The sequence below is a fragment of the Gadus morhua genome, chromosome 23 (genome assembly GCF_902167405.1).
Source record: "Gadus morhua chromosome 23, gadMor3.0, whole genome shotgun sequence".
In the NCBI taxonomy this organism is placed as follows: domain Eukaryota; kingdom Metazoa; phylum Chordata; class Actinopteri; order Gadiformes; family Gadidae; genus Gadus; species Gadus morhua.
Genome location: NC_044070.1, coordinates 14,002,593 through 14,019,707, shown reverse-complemented (window position 1 = coordinate 14,019,707; position 17,115 = coordinate 14,002,593). Strand labels below are relative to the sequence as shown.

At 48.9% G+C, this 17,115-nt stretch overlaps 1 protein-coding gene across 7 annotated transcripts in view; it reads left to right on the top strand.

Annotated features, from left to right (window-relative positions):
• Positions 1-17,115, top strand: part of phldb2b (pleckstrin homology-like domain, family B, member 2b) — a 44,718-nt gene that overhangs the window by 10,546 nt on the left and 17,057 nt on the right. For 5 of the 7 annotated variants that reach the window (XM_030348997.1, XM_030348998.1, XM_030348999.1 and 2 more), the window contains exons 6-10: positions 5,655-5,774; positions 9,189-9,373; positions 10,014-11,240; positions 15,382-15,810; positions 16,680-16,823. In XM_030348997.1, the coding sequence (XP_030204857.1) occupies positions 5,655-5,774; positions 9,189-9,373; positions 10,014-11,240; positions 15,382-15,810; positions 16,680-16,823 (2,105 nt within the window). Of the gene's footprint in view, positions 1-1,006; positions 1,120-2,082; positions 2,288-5,654; positions 5,775-9,188; positions 9,374-10,013; positions 11,241-15,381; positions 15,811-16,679; positions 16,824-17,115 lie in introns of those variants that run through there. The other 2 variants (XM_030349004.1, XM_030349003.1) reach the window with 2 other exon arrangements.

The window sequence follows — 17,115 nt, the reverse complement described above, 5'->3', positions numbered from 1 at the left end:
CCTTTCTCTCTAATCTATATTTGTCTTTGACTCAGTGTCGCTCTCCTTCTGTGTCCTTGTGTCCTTTCCTTCCTCCCTTTTTGGGAGGTCTCTTTCTGTTTAGTTGTACAACCGACGCCCCCATCATCCATTTTCCATTCCATCATTTTCTATTGTGTTCTTGCCCTCATAAAGCCCGGAGAACACCTCCTAGCTCCACGGTTCTCACCTCAACTCTTCCTCTCGTACTGAAACGCTCCATTGTTCGGCGTTTCCCTGAACCCTTCTTACCCGCATGTTTACGCTGAGGTCCAGTCAATCTTTTTTTGTTAAATATTGACCAGGCTGTTTGTCTCCGTTGCTCTGACCGGCTGATTCAAATATTGACAACATGATGGTGTGTGACTGTGTGTGGGAGGGGTGTCTGTGTGTGTGTGTGTGTGTGTGTGTGTGTGTGTGTGTGTGTGTGTGTGTGTGTGTGGGGGAGGGGTGTCTGTGTGTGTGTGTGTGTGTGTGTGTGTGTGTGTGTGTGTGTGTTTGGGCGTGTGTGTGGGTGTGTCTGTGTGTGTGTGTGTGTGTGTCTGTGTCTACAAACACACAAGGGAGGCCTTGGTGGGCCAGCTGTAGGCGGGGTGCTGGGAGGGGGGGGGGGGGGGGGGGGAAAGAGAGAATGGGAGAGTCACAGGCCAAAAGGGCAAGATGGTTTGGAAAGTCTTCGGGGGTCAACCAAACGGAGGGCTTGGAGAGTTCAAGAGGGTGGAAGGGGTAAACGAATGTAAAAGATAGAGAGAGACAGACAGAGAGAGTGAGCCTGGCCGACAGTGAGAGACAGAGAGCGATAGTGAGACAGGAGGCTTAAGATACGCTAAATACTGTGGCTGCAGTTCGGCAGGGTTCAGTGAGTCTGACCACACACACACACACACACACACACACACACACACACACACACACACACGCACACGCACACTCTCTATTTGTTCTGGAGATGATTAGCTCTGTCCCTGATGTTTCTCTGATTTGAGGTCCATTGATCCCAGCTTTGACCTGGGATGAGGGAGACTTATGTACCCCTGTGTGAAAGTTGTCTTTAATAATTGGATTATAGCAAAGACAACACGTCTACATCATAAGCAAGAGGTAGGCTATATATGGGTTACAACTCTTTTCCATGGATGGATAATTCCCTTGCTTTTTCTCAAAAACGTTTAGACCCTTTTTGGTAGTGACCGTATTGGTTTTCCCTGACAAAGAAATGTTTGTTTGATGATGAGTTAGTCCATCTTGAATTAATTGCATAAGCATAACACATAACAAGGGTTTGTGATGACCAATGTATTTCTCAAGAATTGAACCTGTGACTAATGTTAAGTGAGTCATGAGGATAGAAAAAAAAAACATAAGAAAACGTCCAAATGCTCCCTGATGAAAAAACAAAATATTGACGTTTTGAAATACATTGATGCCTTGATCCTGTCCATTTTTTGTCCTCTTATTCACAATTATTTTCCCTTTCTTTAGCTTGATTGTCAATTTACAGCAGTTTTAGTCCCGTCCCCCTTCCCCCACCCTCTACTTATTCAATACCCCCCCCCCCCCCCCCCCCCCCAAACTCTATTCAATGTCACACGCTTTGACCACATAAAAATATACACATATACAACTCTAGAAATAATCAAGAAAGCAGTATTCATAGAAATAGTCATCGTTTAAGCAAGAAACCTCCGAACAGCAGACATCTACTGGTATTGAGTAACTTAAAGGTAGTTCTAGGGGCCAAAGAAAAGTAGGCAGACAAAGAAGAAGTGGTGGGGGCGTCCACAAAATACCTCGCTGACTATTAGCCTTTGTACCTCCCAACTCACAATAGGGGTGTTAATGAAAACGTAGAGTATGGACAACGAGCCTCAAAGAAAGCAAACGGGTCCTTCTTCGCAACTGTCGGTTTTTGAGTTCTTTTCCACATTTCTGCTGCAAGCCATATGCAAGGTTATTGCTCTTGCGGGTTGTCTTTGAACCGAATTCGCTTGTAAATCCTGAGCCCCCTCCCCCGTGTCGGGAAAGTTGGTGCGGTCCTCGTCTCAGCCTCTTGGATTGTGCAGGGGTAAACCTCGGAAGAACAGAGTGGAGAAGAGAGGATCATGAAAGTTTGTCTTCTGAAGAAAGGAGAAAAATAACAAGGGATACACCGCTCATTTTCATCAGCGGCTCTCACTTCTCGGGAAAAACTCATTGACCACACTGTAGGATTGGGGAACACAAGAAGTAATACAGCGACGATATTCATTGAATGGGACGCAATAAAAAGGTTTGTAGCGGATCTTTATAAAATGCATCTCATTTGTTTCGCCCCGAGCGGTTACCTTCTTCCCTTGCAAGAAGGCGTTGCTTGTGATGTTGACCCAGCATCCGAGCACACACCTTGGCAGTAGGCTACGTTTCTTTTTAAGCCCATATATTAGGTAAGCCGCGATATGAGTTTGTTTAAGTCATGGTGCCCCAAGACTAGATTTTTCAATATGACTGAGTGAGTGTTTAGCAAATGTTGAGTGGTTAACCTTTAACAAAGTGCAAAGCAATCCGAGACAACACATGGGAGGGTTTACGTTATTGATGAAGCCTATCTCTTGTTTGTTGTTTGGTCGTTGTTGTTGTTGTTGAATGAATGATAAGCTTCCAGTAGTGTTATACCTGTTGTTGTATTTCACCACCAGGTTATAACCACAGGCCGTAGGGAGTAGCAGCAATACCGTCTGCAATGATATACCTGACACCTGTCCAACAATGCACAAGTTCATTGTGATTGTATTTCAAAGACATGTCTCTTTCTAAGCTAATCCTCCCTAAGGGCATGTCGTCTTTATATTGAAGTCTAACGCAATACTTTATTGTATAGCGTACTATTGTTGTTGCGTGTGCGTGTGCGTGTGTTGGGTTATCTGGATTATATAGGATGTAGCAAGCAAGAGATAACCAGCGATAAGAAAATCGATTGGTTATCAAACCTCCAGACAATTGATTTGACACCTCCAGCAGTGCTCACGACAACGTTTGTTTTTCATTGCATTGTTGGACCCTCTTGCCCCCGAACCTGTCAAGTGTGTTTTTTAGGGTACATTTACACAGCCCCTGGGGTGCAGTCAGCTAGAGTGGTCTGTGCCAAAACAGGAGTGAATAATGTATGTTCCAGTCAATCAGGGACTTTTACATATTTTCATCAATATTTAAATTGTATAAAAGTGAAAAAACATCCTTGAAATGTTATCATCATCGCAAAAAGAGGGGTATTCATATCTCGTTTATTTAGCTTATTTTAACCTAATTTACTTAATTTCTGCAGTTCCTCCATTTTATTTTCAACCAAACCAAAAGACGGTTTCGAGTTTCCATTCCCAAAACATTGCGGCTGCGGCAGCGTACATATGGATAGTGGCTGGGTGAAATCGTGTCCAGAAATGATACTGTGCCTACATCTGGATACCCAAAAGGCCCTGAGGTCTGACTTTGTAGATTGCAAACTTCAAATTAGTCCATAAATGTGTATAAACAGACGTGCGTGTGTTTCCAGTTGAAGGTTGGATGACGGAGGAGGGGGATCAGTGGAACCGTCTCAGTGGGAGGCCAACAATATGAGCCAATAAATGAAGCGTAAACTGAGGGAATGCGGCCGGTGTCAAAGACGTTTGGTGTTGTTTATGACATTTGAGTTTGTTAATTCTTAAATCCATTAAATTCCCGTATTGAGGATATAAGGTGGTTGATTTCTGAAACCCCCCTCTCTGTCTTTGGTTCTTTTATGTGTGCTGCTGATAGGAAACAGTGGACAGATTGTTGTTAAAGAATTCAGAGGAAATGAAAAGGCAGGGATGGCTGCTGTGAACAAATAAGGACAGCACACTTAATGCTCCCCTTTTAAAAGGGGCATATGGAGAGACTAGGGGCAGCTGGCTGATTGTGTGTGTGTGTGTGTGTGTGTGTGTGCGTGTGCGTGTGCGTGTGTGCGTGCGCGCGCGCGTTGTCATGCAAAATACCGAAAGACACTGCGAGTCATTGGAATTGCATACCCCAATACTCACACCCACACACACTTTAAAACCTCTCTGGAATTCAGGAAAAAGGTTTTTTTGGCTCTTGCTGACTAAAGCACAATCCCAGACAACTCCTGTCTCCCCGATCCCTCTCCATCTCTCTTTCCCTCTCCCCGTCTTGCTCCCCTCCCAGACCGGCTCTGATCTTTTGATCTATGTGTGAGCCACGCCGCCAAACCTGTGGTGTTTGACCAACCCAGCAAGACGGTGTTTATGCAAGTGTGTGTTTTGGGGATGTTAGCAGTCCAGCTGTATAGACTAAACACGCACTAAGTGTGTGTGTGTGTGTGTGTGTGTGTGTGTGTGTGTGTGTGTGTGTGTGTGTGTGTGTGTGTGTGTGTGTGTGTGTGTGTGTGTGTGTGTGTGTGTGTGTGTGTGTGTGTGATTCTGACGTGTTCTTGAGCTCTCGCGGCTTGTCGTACTATTCATGAAAAGAGATTGCTTTGATTTAAAGGGGTTATACTGTAGATGGAACAGATACTCCCATGGGAATTCAGTACAAATGCATCATGTAAAGTATTAATAACAATGTAACTATACAAGGCGAAATAACTGAACACGTCACTTGCATACAATTGAACTATAAAATATGAGGATTTAGCCTTTTTTAAATGATAACATGGCAGTTTAATCCTGGTGTTTTGAAGAGGCTGTGCCTTCTCAAAATCTTGGAGGAAGGTGGTAGGCGCAGGATAAAAGATGGAGAGAGAGAAAGAGCGAGTTAGCTTTCTTTCCATTCAGTTTTTTTCCACAGCCTCACTCCATCGTTGCTTAGCGGTTACGGACTGACTTCAGGCCCGAGGCATCTCTCTGCTGTAATCAAGCCGTTATGGAGATGATGTTCCACACACACACACACACACACACACACACACACACACACACACACACACACACACACACACACACACACACACACACACACACACACACACAGACACAGACACACACACACACTAGGTATTTACTGTCAATCCGACCCTATCCTGCCCCTTCTAACGGGGGTATTGAAGGAACAGATAATTACAGCGTTGGGATTCTCTTGTGTTCTGTGTCACGAGTCTCTGTCATCTTCACTCCTCCTCTGCCCCACAATTAGTGTTTTTGTGAATCTCTCCTTGATGTGCTCACACTTGCTCATTTCTGTCTCTCGCTCTTCTCTCTGCTTCTCTTTGGTTACGGTCTCTCTCTCTTTATCTCTTTTCCCCCTTACTCACTTGGTCTCTCTCCCCCTCTCTCTCTTTTTCTCTCCCCCTCTGTGTCTTGGTCTCTCTCCCCCTCTCTCTGGCCTGGTTGCAGAGGTATTTGGACAGCTGTTGCTTTCTGTGTGTATTACCGAGGTTGTGACCCTGACATCTTGTTTAATGTCGGGCCCTCTCAGCTTAATTGATGGGCAGAATAAATAGTGTGTGAGTGTGTGTGTGTGTGTGTGTGTGTGTGTGTGTGTGTGTGTGTGTGTGTGTGTGTGTGTGTGTGTGTGTGTGTGTGTGTGTGTGTGTGTGTGTGTGTGTGTGTGTGTGTGTGAGTGAGAGACAATGTCACCTGTAATAATTAATAGCAGTACTAATTGTGTGTGTGTATTTCCAGGTTACTCCTTGTGTCTGGGTAAATCGTACTTCTTCCGTTTCAACCACCCTGAGGAAGCCAGCAGAATGAAGAGCATGCTTCCCCCCAAGAGCCCTGTGTCCCCGCTGGCCTACAGCACAGGTATGCTCACTCACTCACTCCCTCAGACACTCTCTCTCTTCCTTTTATCTTTTTAGCTCTCCCCCCTTTTCTTCTCCATCTCGCCCAGAAGCCCCCCGAATATTTTTTAGCCCCCTGTGCCTCAGATGTGGATTTCGGTTGGCTCTTGGTATAAATACCTTGTGTGTGTGTGTGTGTGTGTGTGTGTGTGTGTGTGTGTGTGTGTGTGTGTGTGTGTGTGTGTGTGTGTGTGTGTGTGTGTGTGTGTGTGTGTGTGTGTGTGTATTTGGGGGGGGGGGGTTTGCATGTCGACTTAAACCAGGCTAAGAACCGTGTTAGAATATCAAGTTGACGTTAATAAATTAGCATCGTAAACATACCAGCCTGACGCATGCACTCCTGAACTGGTGGAGTGTGAAATGCTGTTGTCATCTGGTGCCTCCCCCGTAGCTATGGCGATACAGCTGGATCTCACTACGGTTGCGGTGATGTGCTGGATGGTGCGAGCGAGCGAGCGAGGTGTGTCCGTTGAGCACCGTAATTCACGGTGATCCATGCTCTAAAAGCGCCCAGACAGCTGGAATGCACAGACTTTTCTGTCTCTCGCTGTCTCCATTTCCCTCTCTCTTGTTTGACCCCGCTCGCTTGACCTGCCATCTTGTTTCCAGATAGCACCTCAGAAAGATGGCAGGCACACCTGGTATTACACAGCCCTGTCAGCTCACACTGATGGATCTCTCCTCACCCGTCTATATGCACTATGGAATTCCTCTTTCGGTGTCTCACGATTTGATTTTGGTTCTTTGTTTCAGTACAAAGTTGAGTCCCGATTCAAAATCAATGCTCGATTCAGTGCCAAGTGGGGTTCATTTCAGTTTCTACTCCCATCCGCTGTGCTCCAAAAAGGCACTGTGGCAAATTATGGCATGAAAACATGGTTACCTATTGACACTATCATGTTGTTTTTATATATTTTTTGGAAGTTATTAATCCATTCCAGTATCATAGAAGATAAGAATCACGATTCCACCATGAATCGATTTCCCCCTCCCCCCAACCCTTTAATGCACATGACCACAACTCGGATCAATTAAATCAAGTCCATATATATTTATATATTTTTTAGGACTATCTAAAGAGTCTTGCAATACAATGCAATACCTTGAGGGCATGCACACTTTGCATGGGAGGCTGTTGTGGGAATCGCCCCCCTAACCCAGGCAGACTCGATGCTAGGCTCCTCCTCTTCAGCTTGTCCAAACATTGGCCACGTGATCCACCTTATAGCTGAGTCGAATAACAAGAGCGTCGTGGAGGTGCGGTGTGGCCGTTTCCGTTCCAACAGACGAGTGTAAAATGCTCGCCTAGGTGGCAGATGCATTCTGGGACGCGGTCAGGAGGATGGGGCTGGGGTTTTCACACCACGCTGACGATGCGTTGGAGGTGTCCTCAGCTAGCCCCCACACAGCGAGGGTTTTGGTGGACGGCGCCCGAGGGAACCGTGCTTGTGGCTCTCCTTGGAATGTTGGACGTGACTGTGAGCACACCTGTGTGTCGTGTGGCGAGCTCGGGATGGGTCGACCTTCGAGACGCCAGATGTGAACTGGGTGCTGGGCCACCCGTCGTGAAGTGCCTGCTGTTTCACCCTGCTCTGCTTCACAGGGATCATCTCCGTTGGATGCTTTTGTGATTGTCTGGGGAACACACACACACACACACATGGACACGCACACACACACACACACACATGGACACACACACGCACATACACACACACGGGCTCACACGCACACACTTTCTTTAGTTATACCCAACACAGAATGACATATTTCATATTCAAGCTGAAAAATGTGTACCGTAAATTCTTACAAAGCTGAGATGCATATGATGTTGCCTAAACACACGCACACTTCTTGCACGCATAAACACACAATTGAAAGAGGCTACGAAACCCAGGCACACCGACTTAGCTCAGTGGGGGAGAAGTGTTTTACGCGAGGCAGACCATAAGCATAAATCTGCCCATGTATGGAGGCAAACACTGTGTGTGTGTTGGATCTCATGATGTCTTTCGTTTCTGACCCATTTACCTCAACCATTTAAGGTTGGAGATTTGTCTCAGACGCATTCATGTTCATAACACTCTCTCTCTCACGATACCTCATAATACCTCATAATACTAACTCAATTGCTCAACAAGACTTCCCCTCAAGTGAAAATATTACCGTTGATGCGTTCAGCATACCTTCTACTTTGGGGTTTTCTAATGACGCCCATACTTAAAACACTGGAAAAGCTTAAACGTTTTTGAACACACACACACACACACACACACACACTAAAGAGTCCACGTGTGCACTTTGGATGGGCACTGGAAAGTAAAAGTGTGTATCTGCATTAGCTAGAACCACATGTGTCCGTTTTAGCGCACTGTGTGTGTGTGGTTGTTAAACGCAGGGTGGTCTTTGTTTTAACACGGTAACACGGTTCTCTTTCCATAGTAAAAACCCCTGATGCCTTCCTTTCCTTGTTTTTTTCATGTTGGAAGGGCTTCTATCGCCCGGTGATGTATGTGGTGTTAAATCCATCACAAAGCAGCTATGTTTGGAGCGCTGGGGCCCTATGCCTTCCCTCACATGGAAGGAGAGGCCCCTGGAGCATTCATCTATGCGGCTTGTACCGCTAATACAAGCATCCGTCCGATGGTTTATCACTGTTCTGCAGAGGACTGTGGGTGGGTGTGCATGTGTCTAAAAAAACGTCCATTCGTCTATTTAGGGTTGGCATGTGATTTTTTTTTAGATGCATGGGTTGAAAAAATGTTTGGGTGGGGTTGGGGGGGGGGGGGGGTGGCTGGGTGGGCTTTTGTGGAAATTCCAGAGCATTCTGTGGTCACTCTTATTTCCTCGTGTGCCAAACGGAGAAACGTGACCCACGTTTAGCCGCCTCTAAGTGTGTGTGTGTGTGTGCGTGTGTGTGTGTGTGTGTGTGTGTGTGTGCGTGTGCGTGTGCGTGTGCGTGTGCGTGTGTGTCCTGCCGGCGGCCTCGTCTATGAATAGCGTTGGCCTCAGGTACACTCTAAAGGAAAGGGAAACCTCGGGCCCCTCTCTCTCTGTTTCACACCTTACGACCCTGAAAAGTGCTTGGGTTCTGCCTTTCATTGTCTCCAAATGTGTTGCCCTATCTCTCTCTATTTCCAAGTGTCTATTTCCACATTCCCACACCCTTCCCTTGCCACATGTCTCGATTCAGCTTTTTCACTGGTTTTGGACTCTTGCCATCCATCCAGAACACATTACAGATGCCAAATTACCAAATCTTTATTTACGACCCAGCAGCAGACACGCACGCTGCACATGCACTCCCTCTCTTCTCCAGCTTCACTACAGGCTTCACTGATCCACTCCTCTTCTCTGCTCCTCCTCCCCCTCGCAGACTATCTCAAGTTCAGCAGCGACTACGGCCACTCGCTGGTGGGCGGGGCCAACAGTGGGCGGGGCATGCGCTCCGCCTCGGAGCTGCGGGACCTGATGGACACGCTGCAGCGCAAGAAGCAGGCGCTGGAGAACAGCCTGCGCGCCAACGGGGACGCCAACCCCTCGTACTTCAGCATGACTCAGGTGGGTGACGGGGGGGACACGCGCAGTTAGCTTAGCGACGCTATCCAGGGGTTACTGATTGTGGTTCTTGTTAGTGGCTTTCTTATGTGTTGTGTGACCCATCAACAAACACACTCGTGTGTGTGTGTTTGTGTGTGTGTGTGTGTGTGTGTCCGTGTGGTGTGTGTTTTTGTATTTTCTTTAAACCAGGGTTTACTTATTAGCTCAGTGTGCGTTGCGCTCTGGCGCTACGCACCGTTGATTATGGTCAACCTAGGGCTGTCCTGGTTTTGCCGACAGCACCCATTACAGAGCCCAGGGCTCATTATCTTGTCTTGGGAGTCTTGCGTTCCGCAGTCCCTGTCAACCGGCGGTGGGAAGTGATGAGCCGGGGTTCAGACACAGGGTAGCCTTGAGATGTCCTCCCTGCCCGGTTTCCACTCTGAGGCTAAAAACTGGAAGAGCGCGGTTGTTTGTTTTGTTTTACAAAAAGGCTCCAACAAGGACGGCCTTGAGCGAGCCCACGGTTTCTGAAACCACAGCACGTCCGAAATGCAGGCCCAGCTCTTTATCCGTTTTCCTCCTGTTTCATGCATAATAACGTCAACGGTTGATTTATAGTCGTTTGTGTGTGTTTTATTGTTTGGGTTTTTCTTTACAGTCTCCACCCACCACGCCTGCCGCGGTGTCCTCGTCCTATCAGGAGCAGGCCAAGCGTTTCTACGGCTCCGAGCGCCCGCCCCTCTCCCTGAAAGGCATGGCCCCTCCCTCCCCGTCCCGCCGCTCTGACCCTTCCTCTTCCCGCTCCTCGGCCGGCCGCACCCAACCGGCCAACCAGCCGGGCCAATCCCTGCTGACCACGTGGAACGGGGGCGGGTCTTCCCACTCTGTCGCCGGTAGCGACAGCTTCCTCCTCTCGCCCCCCGCCTCCTCCTCCCCCTACCCCTCCCCCCGCTCTCCCTCGGCCGGGGGTGCGGCCAGCATGCCCTCCAGCCCCCGCCTGGGCCGCCGTAGCTACGGCAACCAGGAGACGCCGCCCGTCCCCAGGGCCAGGAAGTACTCGGCGGGCTCGCTCAACTCGCTGTCGACGGCCGGCAGCCACAGCCGCTCGCTGCCGCGCCTCTGCCCCCCCCCCTCGCCCCGGGACCACCACCACCACGGCGGCGGCAGCAGCAGCAACGGCGCCATGACCCTCGCGGCGCTGCAGGCGCGGCGCGGCGACCCCAGCGGCGCCTACAGGGCGTCCCGGGACCACCACCCCCACCACAACCACAACGGCAACAACAGCTGCGGCCAGGCGCCGCGGCACGGCGGCCCGAGCCACGGCGCGGCGCAGGGCGACGGCTTCCTGTCCATCTCCCTCTCCAGCCCCCAGTCCCCGGCCCTCCTCCTCTCCTCCCCCTCCTCCTCGCCGTCCCCATACTCCCCCTACTCCCCCTACTCCCCCGTCGCCAGCAGCACCGCCTCCCCCTTACTCTCGCCCGCCCCGAGCTCCGCCGGCGGCCCCGCCCCGCCCGACGTGACCCTCCCGTCCAAGGCGGGGGGCTCGTCGTCCCCCCGCGTCGCCAAGAAGCTCAGCCTGACCTCCACCAGCTCCCTGGCCTCCCTCAGCCCGGGGGGCTCCGGCCCCGGCGGGGAGAAGGAGCGGCCGGTGTTTGGGGAGAGGGGGGCTTCGTTCGGGAAGGCCGGCCTGGAGGCGGGGTCCGGCTTCGGGGAGAGGAGGCAGTCGTTTGGCAAGGCGGGGCTAGGGCCCGGCCAGCCGCCGCAGCCGGGGGCGTTCCGGGAGCGGAGGGGCAGCATCAGCTCGCTGAGCGGGAAGGAGGAGCTCTCGGACTACCACCTGAGGCAGCGCGACGAGAGGCTCCGCGAGCAGGAGGTGGAGAGGCTGGTGAGTGAAACGGACTGCATTACGAAGCGCTTTCATCCAAAGGGCCTTACAGTACGGCCTAGGGCTGGGTATCCTGGCCAATTAACTAAATCGATTCGATTACGATTCATAAGGTTCTGAATCGATTAATGACGATTCGATTTGATTAGATTCAATCGGCTCTTAAATAAGGAAAATGGCTCAACTGTGTAACAAAATACAAATGTACCTTATTTTTTCTCTTCATCTAAAACAACAGGTTTTAAGTGCAAACTTGTAAATTGGAAAAGAAAAAAGTCTCCAAAGTGCAATTTTTAATTTAGAAAGGAATTGCAAAAGTGTGAAAAGTGTACTTGAACTACAACATTCCATCACTGCAAATTGCATTAATTGTTTATTAAAGTGCAAAAAAAAAAAGAATGGTTACAAAACAAAACGATGTCATGCCCTATGAATAGATATTGCAATATGTAAAAGAGAACGATCGAAAATCGATTCAATCGATTTTTTTACCCAGCCCTAGTAGTGCCTGACATTCACCCATTCATGCACCCATTCACACACCAACGGTGGGGTCAACCATGCAAGGCGACAGCCAGCTCGTCGGGAGCAGTTTAGGGTTAGGTGCCTTGCTCAGGGTCACCTCGACACTCCATCGAACTAGCAACCTTTCCGTTACCAGCCAACCCGCTCTGCCTCCTGATCCACTGCCGGCCCTGAGTGATGTGTCTGCACCGTCGGAGCCCCCGGGGCGATCCGTTTGAGGGGAGCCACGTGCCCTCCATATGGCGCGTGTGCCCCAGTGATCATAAACATCACCTCGGCTGCTCTTAATTACCCTCCTAGTCCAGTTCCACATTTGTTTTGATGGAACAGATTAAACACGCTGGAAGGAAGAAATACGCTCAGGATAGGAATGTTTTTCTTCTGTCTGACCTCTCTGGTACTTTTTAAAATGTCCTTCCCTGACACGCACGCCACTAAATAGATGCCTTTCACCGCCAACCCAAACTAAGAAAGTGAGATTGAGAGTATGTGTATGTGTGTGTGTGTGTGTGTGTGTGTGTGTGTGTCTGTGTGTGTGTGTGTGTGTGTGTGTGTGTGTGCGCGTGCGCACACATCTGTCCATGTCAAATCTGGAGAAGTGCCCACCAAAGGTTGGACCACTGAACGAGCCACAAGGCTGATGGCTCTGATGTAGAAACCCAGCCTAAATTACAGGGCCTGGTTATACTATGGCAGGTGCATAAATACTGCAGTGCACATTGCTTGGACTGTGGGGATGTTATGTTGGGAAAGTCATCCTATGCAAAAATATTTGGGGAAAAACAAGCCCGGCCGGTTCTTAATTCGTTTTTAATTGTTTGCAACAATCCTGTGTGTGTGTGTGTGTGTGTGTGTGTGTGTGTGTGTGTGTGTGTGTGTGTGTGTGTGTGTGTGTGTGTGTGTGTGTGTGTGTGTGTGTGTGTGTGTGTGTGTGTGTGTGTGTTTTCTTCTTCATCTGGGTCTTATCCAGTTCCAAGATAATTAGGACCACACTTTCATGGGAACCAGCTTGGTGTCACCATCAGCCCATGGAATACCACTTCATATCACTAAAGCAACCTTGATATCCACCATAGAAAACACAGATCTAAAACACTGATACGTCCTTTCAAACCTGCATACGCTTGGATTTGACAGTTGGTGCACGTCTCGGTTTGTTTTTTGAGCTCTGACCGGGCATTGGCCCGTAGTTGAATAAGCTTGTGGGTTGGAGCTCACCCGCGCTTCTGTAAACTGGGAGTCACTTTCAAGAACTCTCCCTGTAATAAGAACGTTGCTATGAACGTTTTGGCTTTGTTTATTTTCCTCACTGATACAGAATGGCTTCAGAATACGCTACCTTGTAGAGCGGGGTTGAGCCGTCTGTCCTTTAAGTATTTGGTCTTCTCTTAATGGATCATAAACCGTTGGTGTGTGTGGCCCGCAGTGTTATACTGTGCAGGATCAGAATTTTTGACTGGCTTTCTTGGCACGTCTTGCCCGCGTCTGCCCTCTAGTGGTTGGTGTGCTTCCAGACGACTCTGTGCTAAGTGCTACCAGGAATGACATCTGGCCTTTTGGATGAATTATTACCAATATTCTCCATCCAGAAGGAATAGTTTCACACTTGGGGACATTGTGTCTTACATGTAAAAGACTTGCATAAAAAAAAACAGATGGACGTTTCCAGTCAGACGACAGCTACAGATCCCGGAGTAAAGACATCATTCTGCATTGAAATTCAGCCAAGAGTTTTACTAAAAGAAGACTTAAGAGAAGAGACGGAGGGGATTTCTGAAAAATACAGACCCTGTGTCCCTCTTTCATTACACACTAGACACTCTTTCATTAAATTCATATTGCCTGAACAATAAACAGAAGAGAATCAATTAGATGAATGCAAACTGGAAGGAGATATAAATGTAATTTATTCATCCCCTGCATGACAATGTGCCAAACCAACAGCTCATATGCTCCCCTGTAGTTTTACATTCATCCCTCTCCCCTTCCCCTTCTTTTCCACTTACTCTTGATGTATCTCTACTGATACTCTTCTAAATCATCTACTCTTTCTCTTCCTCCCGCTCTCTGTCGCTATCCTTCTCTCTCTCTTTTGACTGATTATCATAAGCTCTACAGTGGCGTGTCTCCATGAGAATAGAAAAAGGTGACACATTGGGCACAGGCTCGCTGTGCCACTGTCATTAAACGTGGTGTCCTCCCAATCTCTGACACGTTCAGGATTGTCTATTGTTTATGGGTAGTGTTGTTTCTGAATGAGGTCCTGGTGTGGGTTTTATTTGATTTAAAGTCTATGAGATTGAGATGGTATATTCTTAAATGCGTTTGTAGAAAGTGGTACTGGTATATCAATGATTAAACCAGAGGACATCAAGTTTTTTACATTTTAATTTTATATTTTGTTACTCAAATTCATTTTCTGCATACTGTCTTTGTATTGGGAACGTCCTCCAAACAGACTTCAAACCACAGCTCACAGTTGTCCACCTTCTTAATAGCAACACACACACACACACACACACACACACACACACACACACACACACACACACACACACACACACACACACACACACACACACACACACACACACACACACACACACACTAATGTAATGATCCCAGGCGGGGGTGCAGTGCAGCTCCCACCAGCAGGGAGCTGAGGGTAAAACCTATGGGGGGTGTATTTTGAGCCTCTTCAGCCTCCATAGTTCGAAGGGGGTACACGCAACACAGAGAGCGTCTCAGAAGGTTTCCCTCTTGGGGAATAGCATGTGGATTACTCGGAATAGATACGCTATTTTCTTTACGTGGATATGTTGACTTTGTAGATATAGACTTTGAGTAGAGTGGATTTTGTGTGGGATTTGACCGGTGCAGACATTTTTGAACAGTCCTACCATTGTTTTATCTCGAGGAGTTAACGGCTGCAATGCTCCCCCAGGTAACTTTTGGAAATTAAAACTGAAAATTAGACATGACTTAAAACTAAGTCACTGTCTAACAAATTCCATGTACTGGACTGGTAATGAATTCATTTGTATATGGGTTTAATAATAGTGGAAGGTCATGCACCGAGTGGTGTGTCATGTACTTATATTTGCATCATTACAAACAAGCTCACCGTTTGGACTTAGATTTAGAACATTATGTTTACAAATTTATAATGCATGATATAATATCTAATCTAATCTTGAAATAATATATTCATACGATACTGTAGTAACATAATAAAACGTGCATGAAGTATGCTGCCGAATTATACTGTAATAGTCTTTAATACATACTCCATCTGTCCGTCAGTCCGTTCTGCTGTGAGGTCCGTCAGGGAGGGACGTAGTCAGTAGTCGGGTCGCCTCGCTGGGCTGGCCTTGAGGCCGCGGTGGGCCTGCCAGACCTCAAGAGAGAGAACACAGCCGTCGGGGTCATGAAGGGTCCTGGACTATGAACAGTCCTTTCCTCCGGCAGCGCCGATAAAAGATTAAAATGTCCCCCAGGGAGTTCAGCCCACGAGCGAGGGAGCCCGCCGCCCGGACCGCTCTCTGATCCTCAGCTTCCGATCCTCCCCCTCTCTGACCCGTGCGTGACTCTTTGTCTCCCCCCCCCCCCCCCTCAGGAACGCCAGCGGCTGGAGACCATCCTGTCCCTGTGTTCGGAGCTGGGGGCCCAAGACCACGAGGATGAGGGCCCCGGGGCCGGCTCGGCCGCGTCGGACCTCCAGAAGATCAACCAGGAGCTGGAGAAGCTGCGTCTCTATGACGACGACGACGACGACGACGACCGGGACGGCGACGATGAGGTCACCATCGACGACGACGACGCCACCGCCGCCTCCGTGTTCTCCGACGTCTCGGCCCTCAACGGCAGCGTCAACGGCGACCGGGGCGGCGGCCCCCTCTCCCCGGAGAACGGTTACTATGACGACGGGCCGCGGGCGCGCCACCGGCGCAGCAGCGGGAACCGCGACGGCAGGGCGGAGTCGCCGGCCGTCAGTCTGCGGAGCTCCGCCCCTTCCCCCTCCCCACGGATGCAAAGGACCAATGAGGTAGAAGAGAAAACTAAACAGTTGTATTCCAACCAATTTAGCATCATTATTATTATTATAAAATGACAAAAATGATACCACATTGTATCACATGTGCATAGAGATTTTAGTTGTCCAATTACCTTGGCACTTTACAGTTTACAATTAGCTAGCTATCGTGTCAGAAGTCGTGAAGTCCAAACAAATGCCTCCTCCCTGAATGCTCCCACACGCAGGGAAGCAGAGTGGGGGGGTGATTAAAGTGTAGAGAGAGTTGGGCTCGTCACCTACCTACACTTCATCATCCACATCACAGTGAAGTGTCATCTCCTAGAGTCTCCATCAAGGGCTTAATCACACTTAACGTGGCAGATTTCACACTCTAAAAGAGGTGTGTGTGTGTGTGTGTGTCCAGGAGCCACTTCTTGTTCCCCAAGTTCCCACACACACAACTTCAGATGCACCAGTGCCCCTACAAAGAGGAGACACCTTCTTATTGGATTAGAGAGTGCTAAAAGTGACCCAAGAAACAACAACAGCTGTCGTATATACATGCTGAACAAATTACACAAATAGACACACACATCCACACCTACCGAGCGGTACCCAACAGTTGACCACCGTTTCCCACGCTCGAAACACATCTGTTCAAAACTGCCTATGGCTATGTCTCTTACTATTGTTATCATTATTATTCTCTTATCTTTTTTGTTTCTTTTTAAAGACTCCTGTGTACGGTGTCCTTGAGTGCAGAGAAAGGCGCTTTCACATTAAATTATTATTCTCACGAGTCGCGGGCCCCACCCCCAGGAGTGGTGGCGATACAACGGGGGGGTCATTGTGTTGATGATGTCATAACTACCCCCCCCCCCCCCCCCCCCCCCTCCCAGATGGTGGAGGAGGGGGCACGGCAGCGGCGTAAGCAGGAGGCCCGGCGGACAGAGGAGGAGCGCGTCCTGGTGCTGAACAACATGGAGGAGCTGGAGCAGAAGGTCAAGGAGCTCAGCAACCAGATGGAGGAGTCCGTCCGGGAGGTGAGGGGGGGCGGGGCCGCAGGTGTGGGGGGGCTTGGAGTCCTCCCGTGTTTTCATTGGCCGAGAGCGATTGACCTGTAAAGCCCCGGTCGTCCGGTGCGAGGTTTAACGGCTACGAAAGGGGAGGAAAATAAACAGACCCGAGCAATGGATGAGGGATTGGAATATTTCCATCGTTAAGTTGGAATGTCTTAATGAAACACAGGCAATGAAATGTTTGGATCTGTTATTTGATTCATTTTTGATTTGGTTTGATTTAGTTTTTGAAATCCCAGGATGGAATTCGTTGACG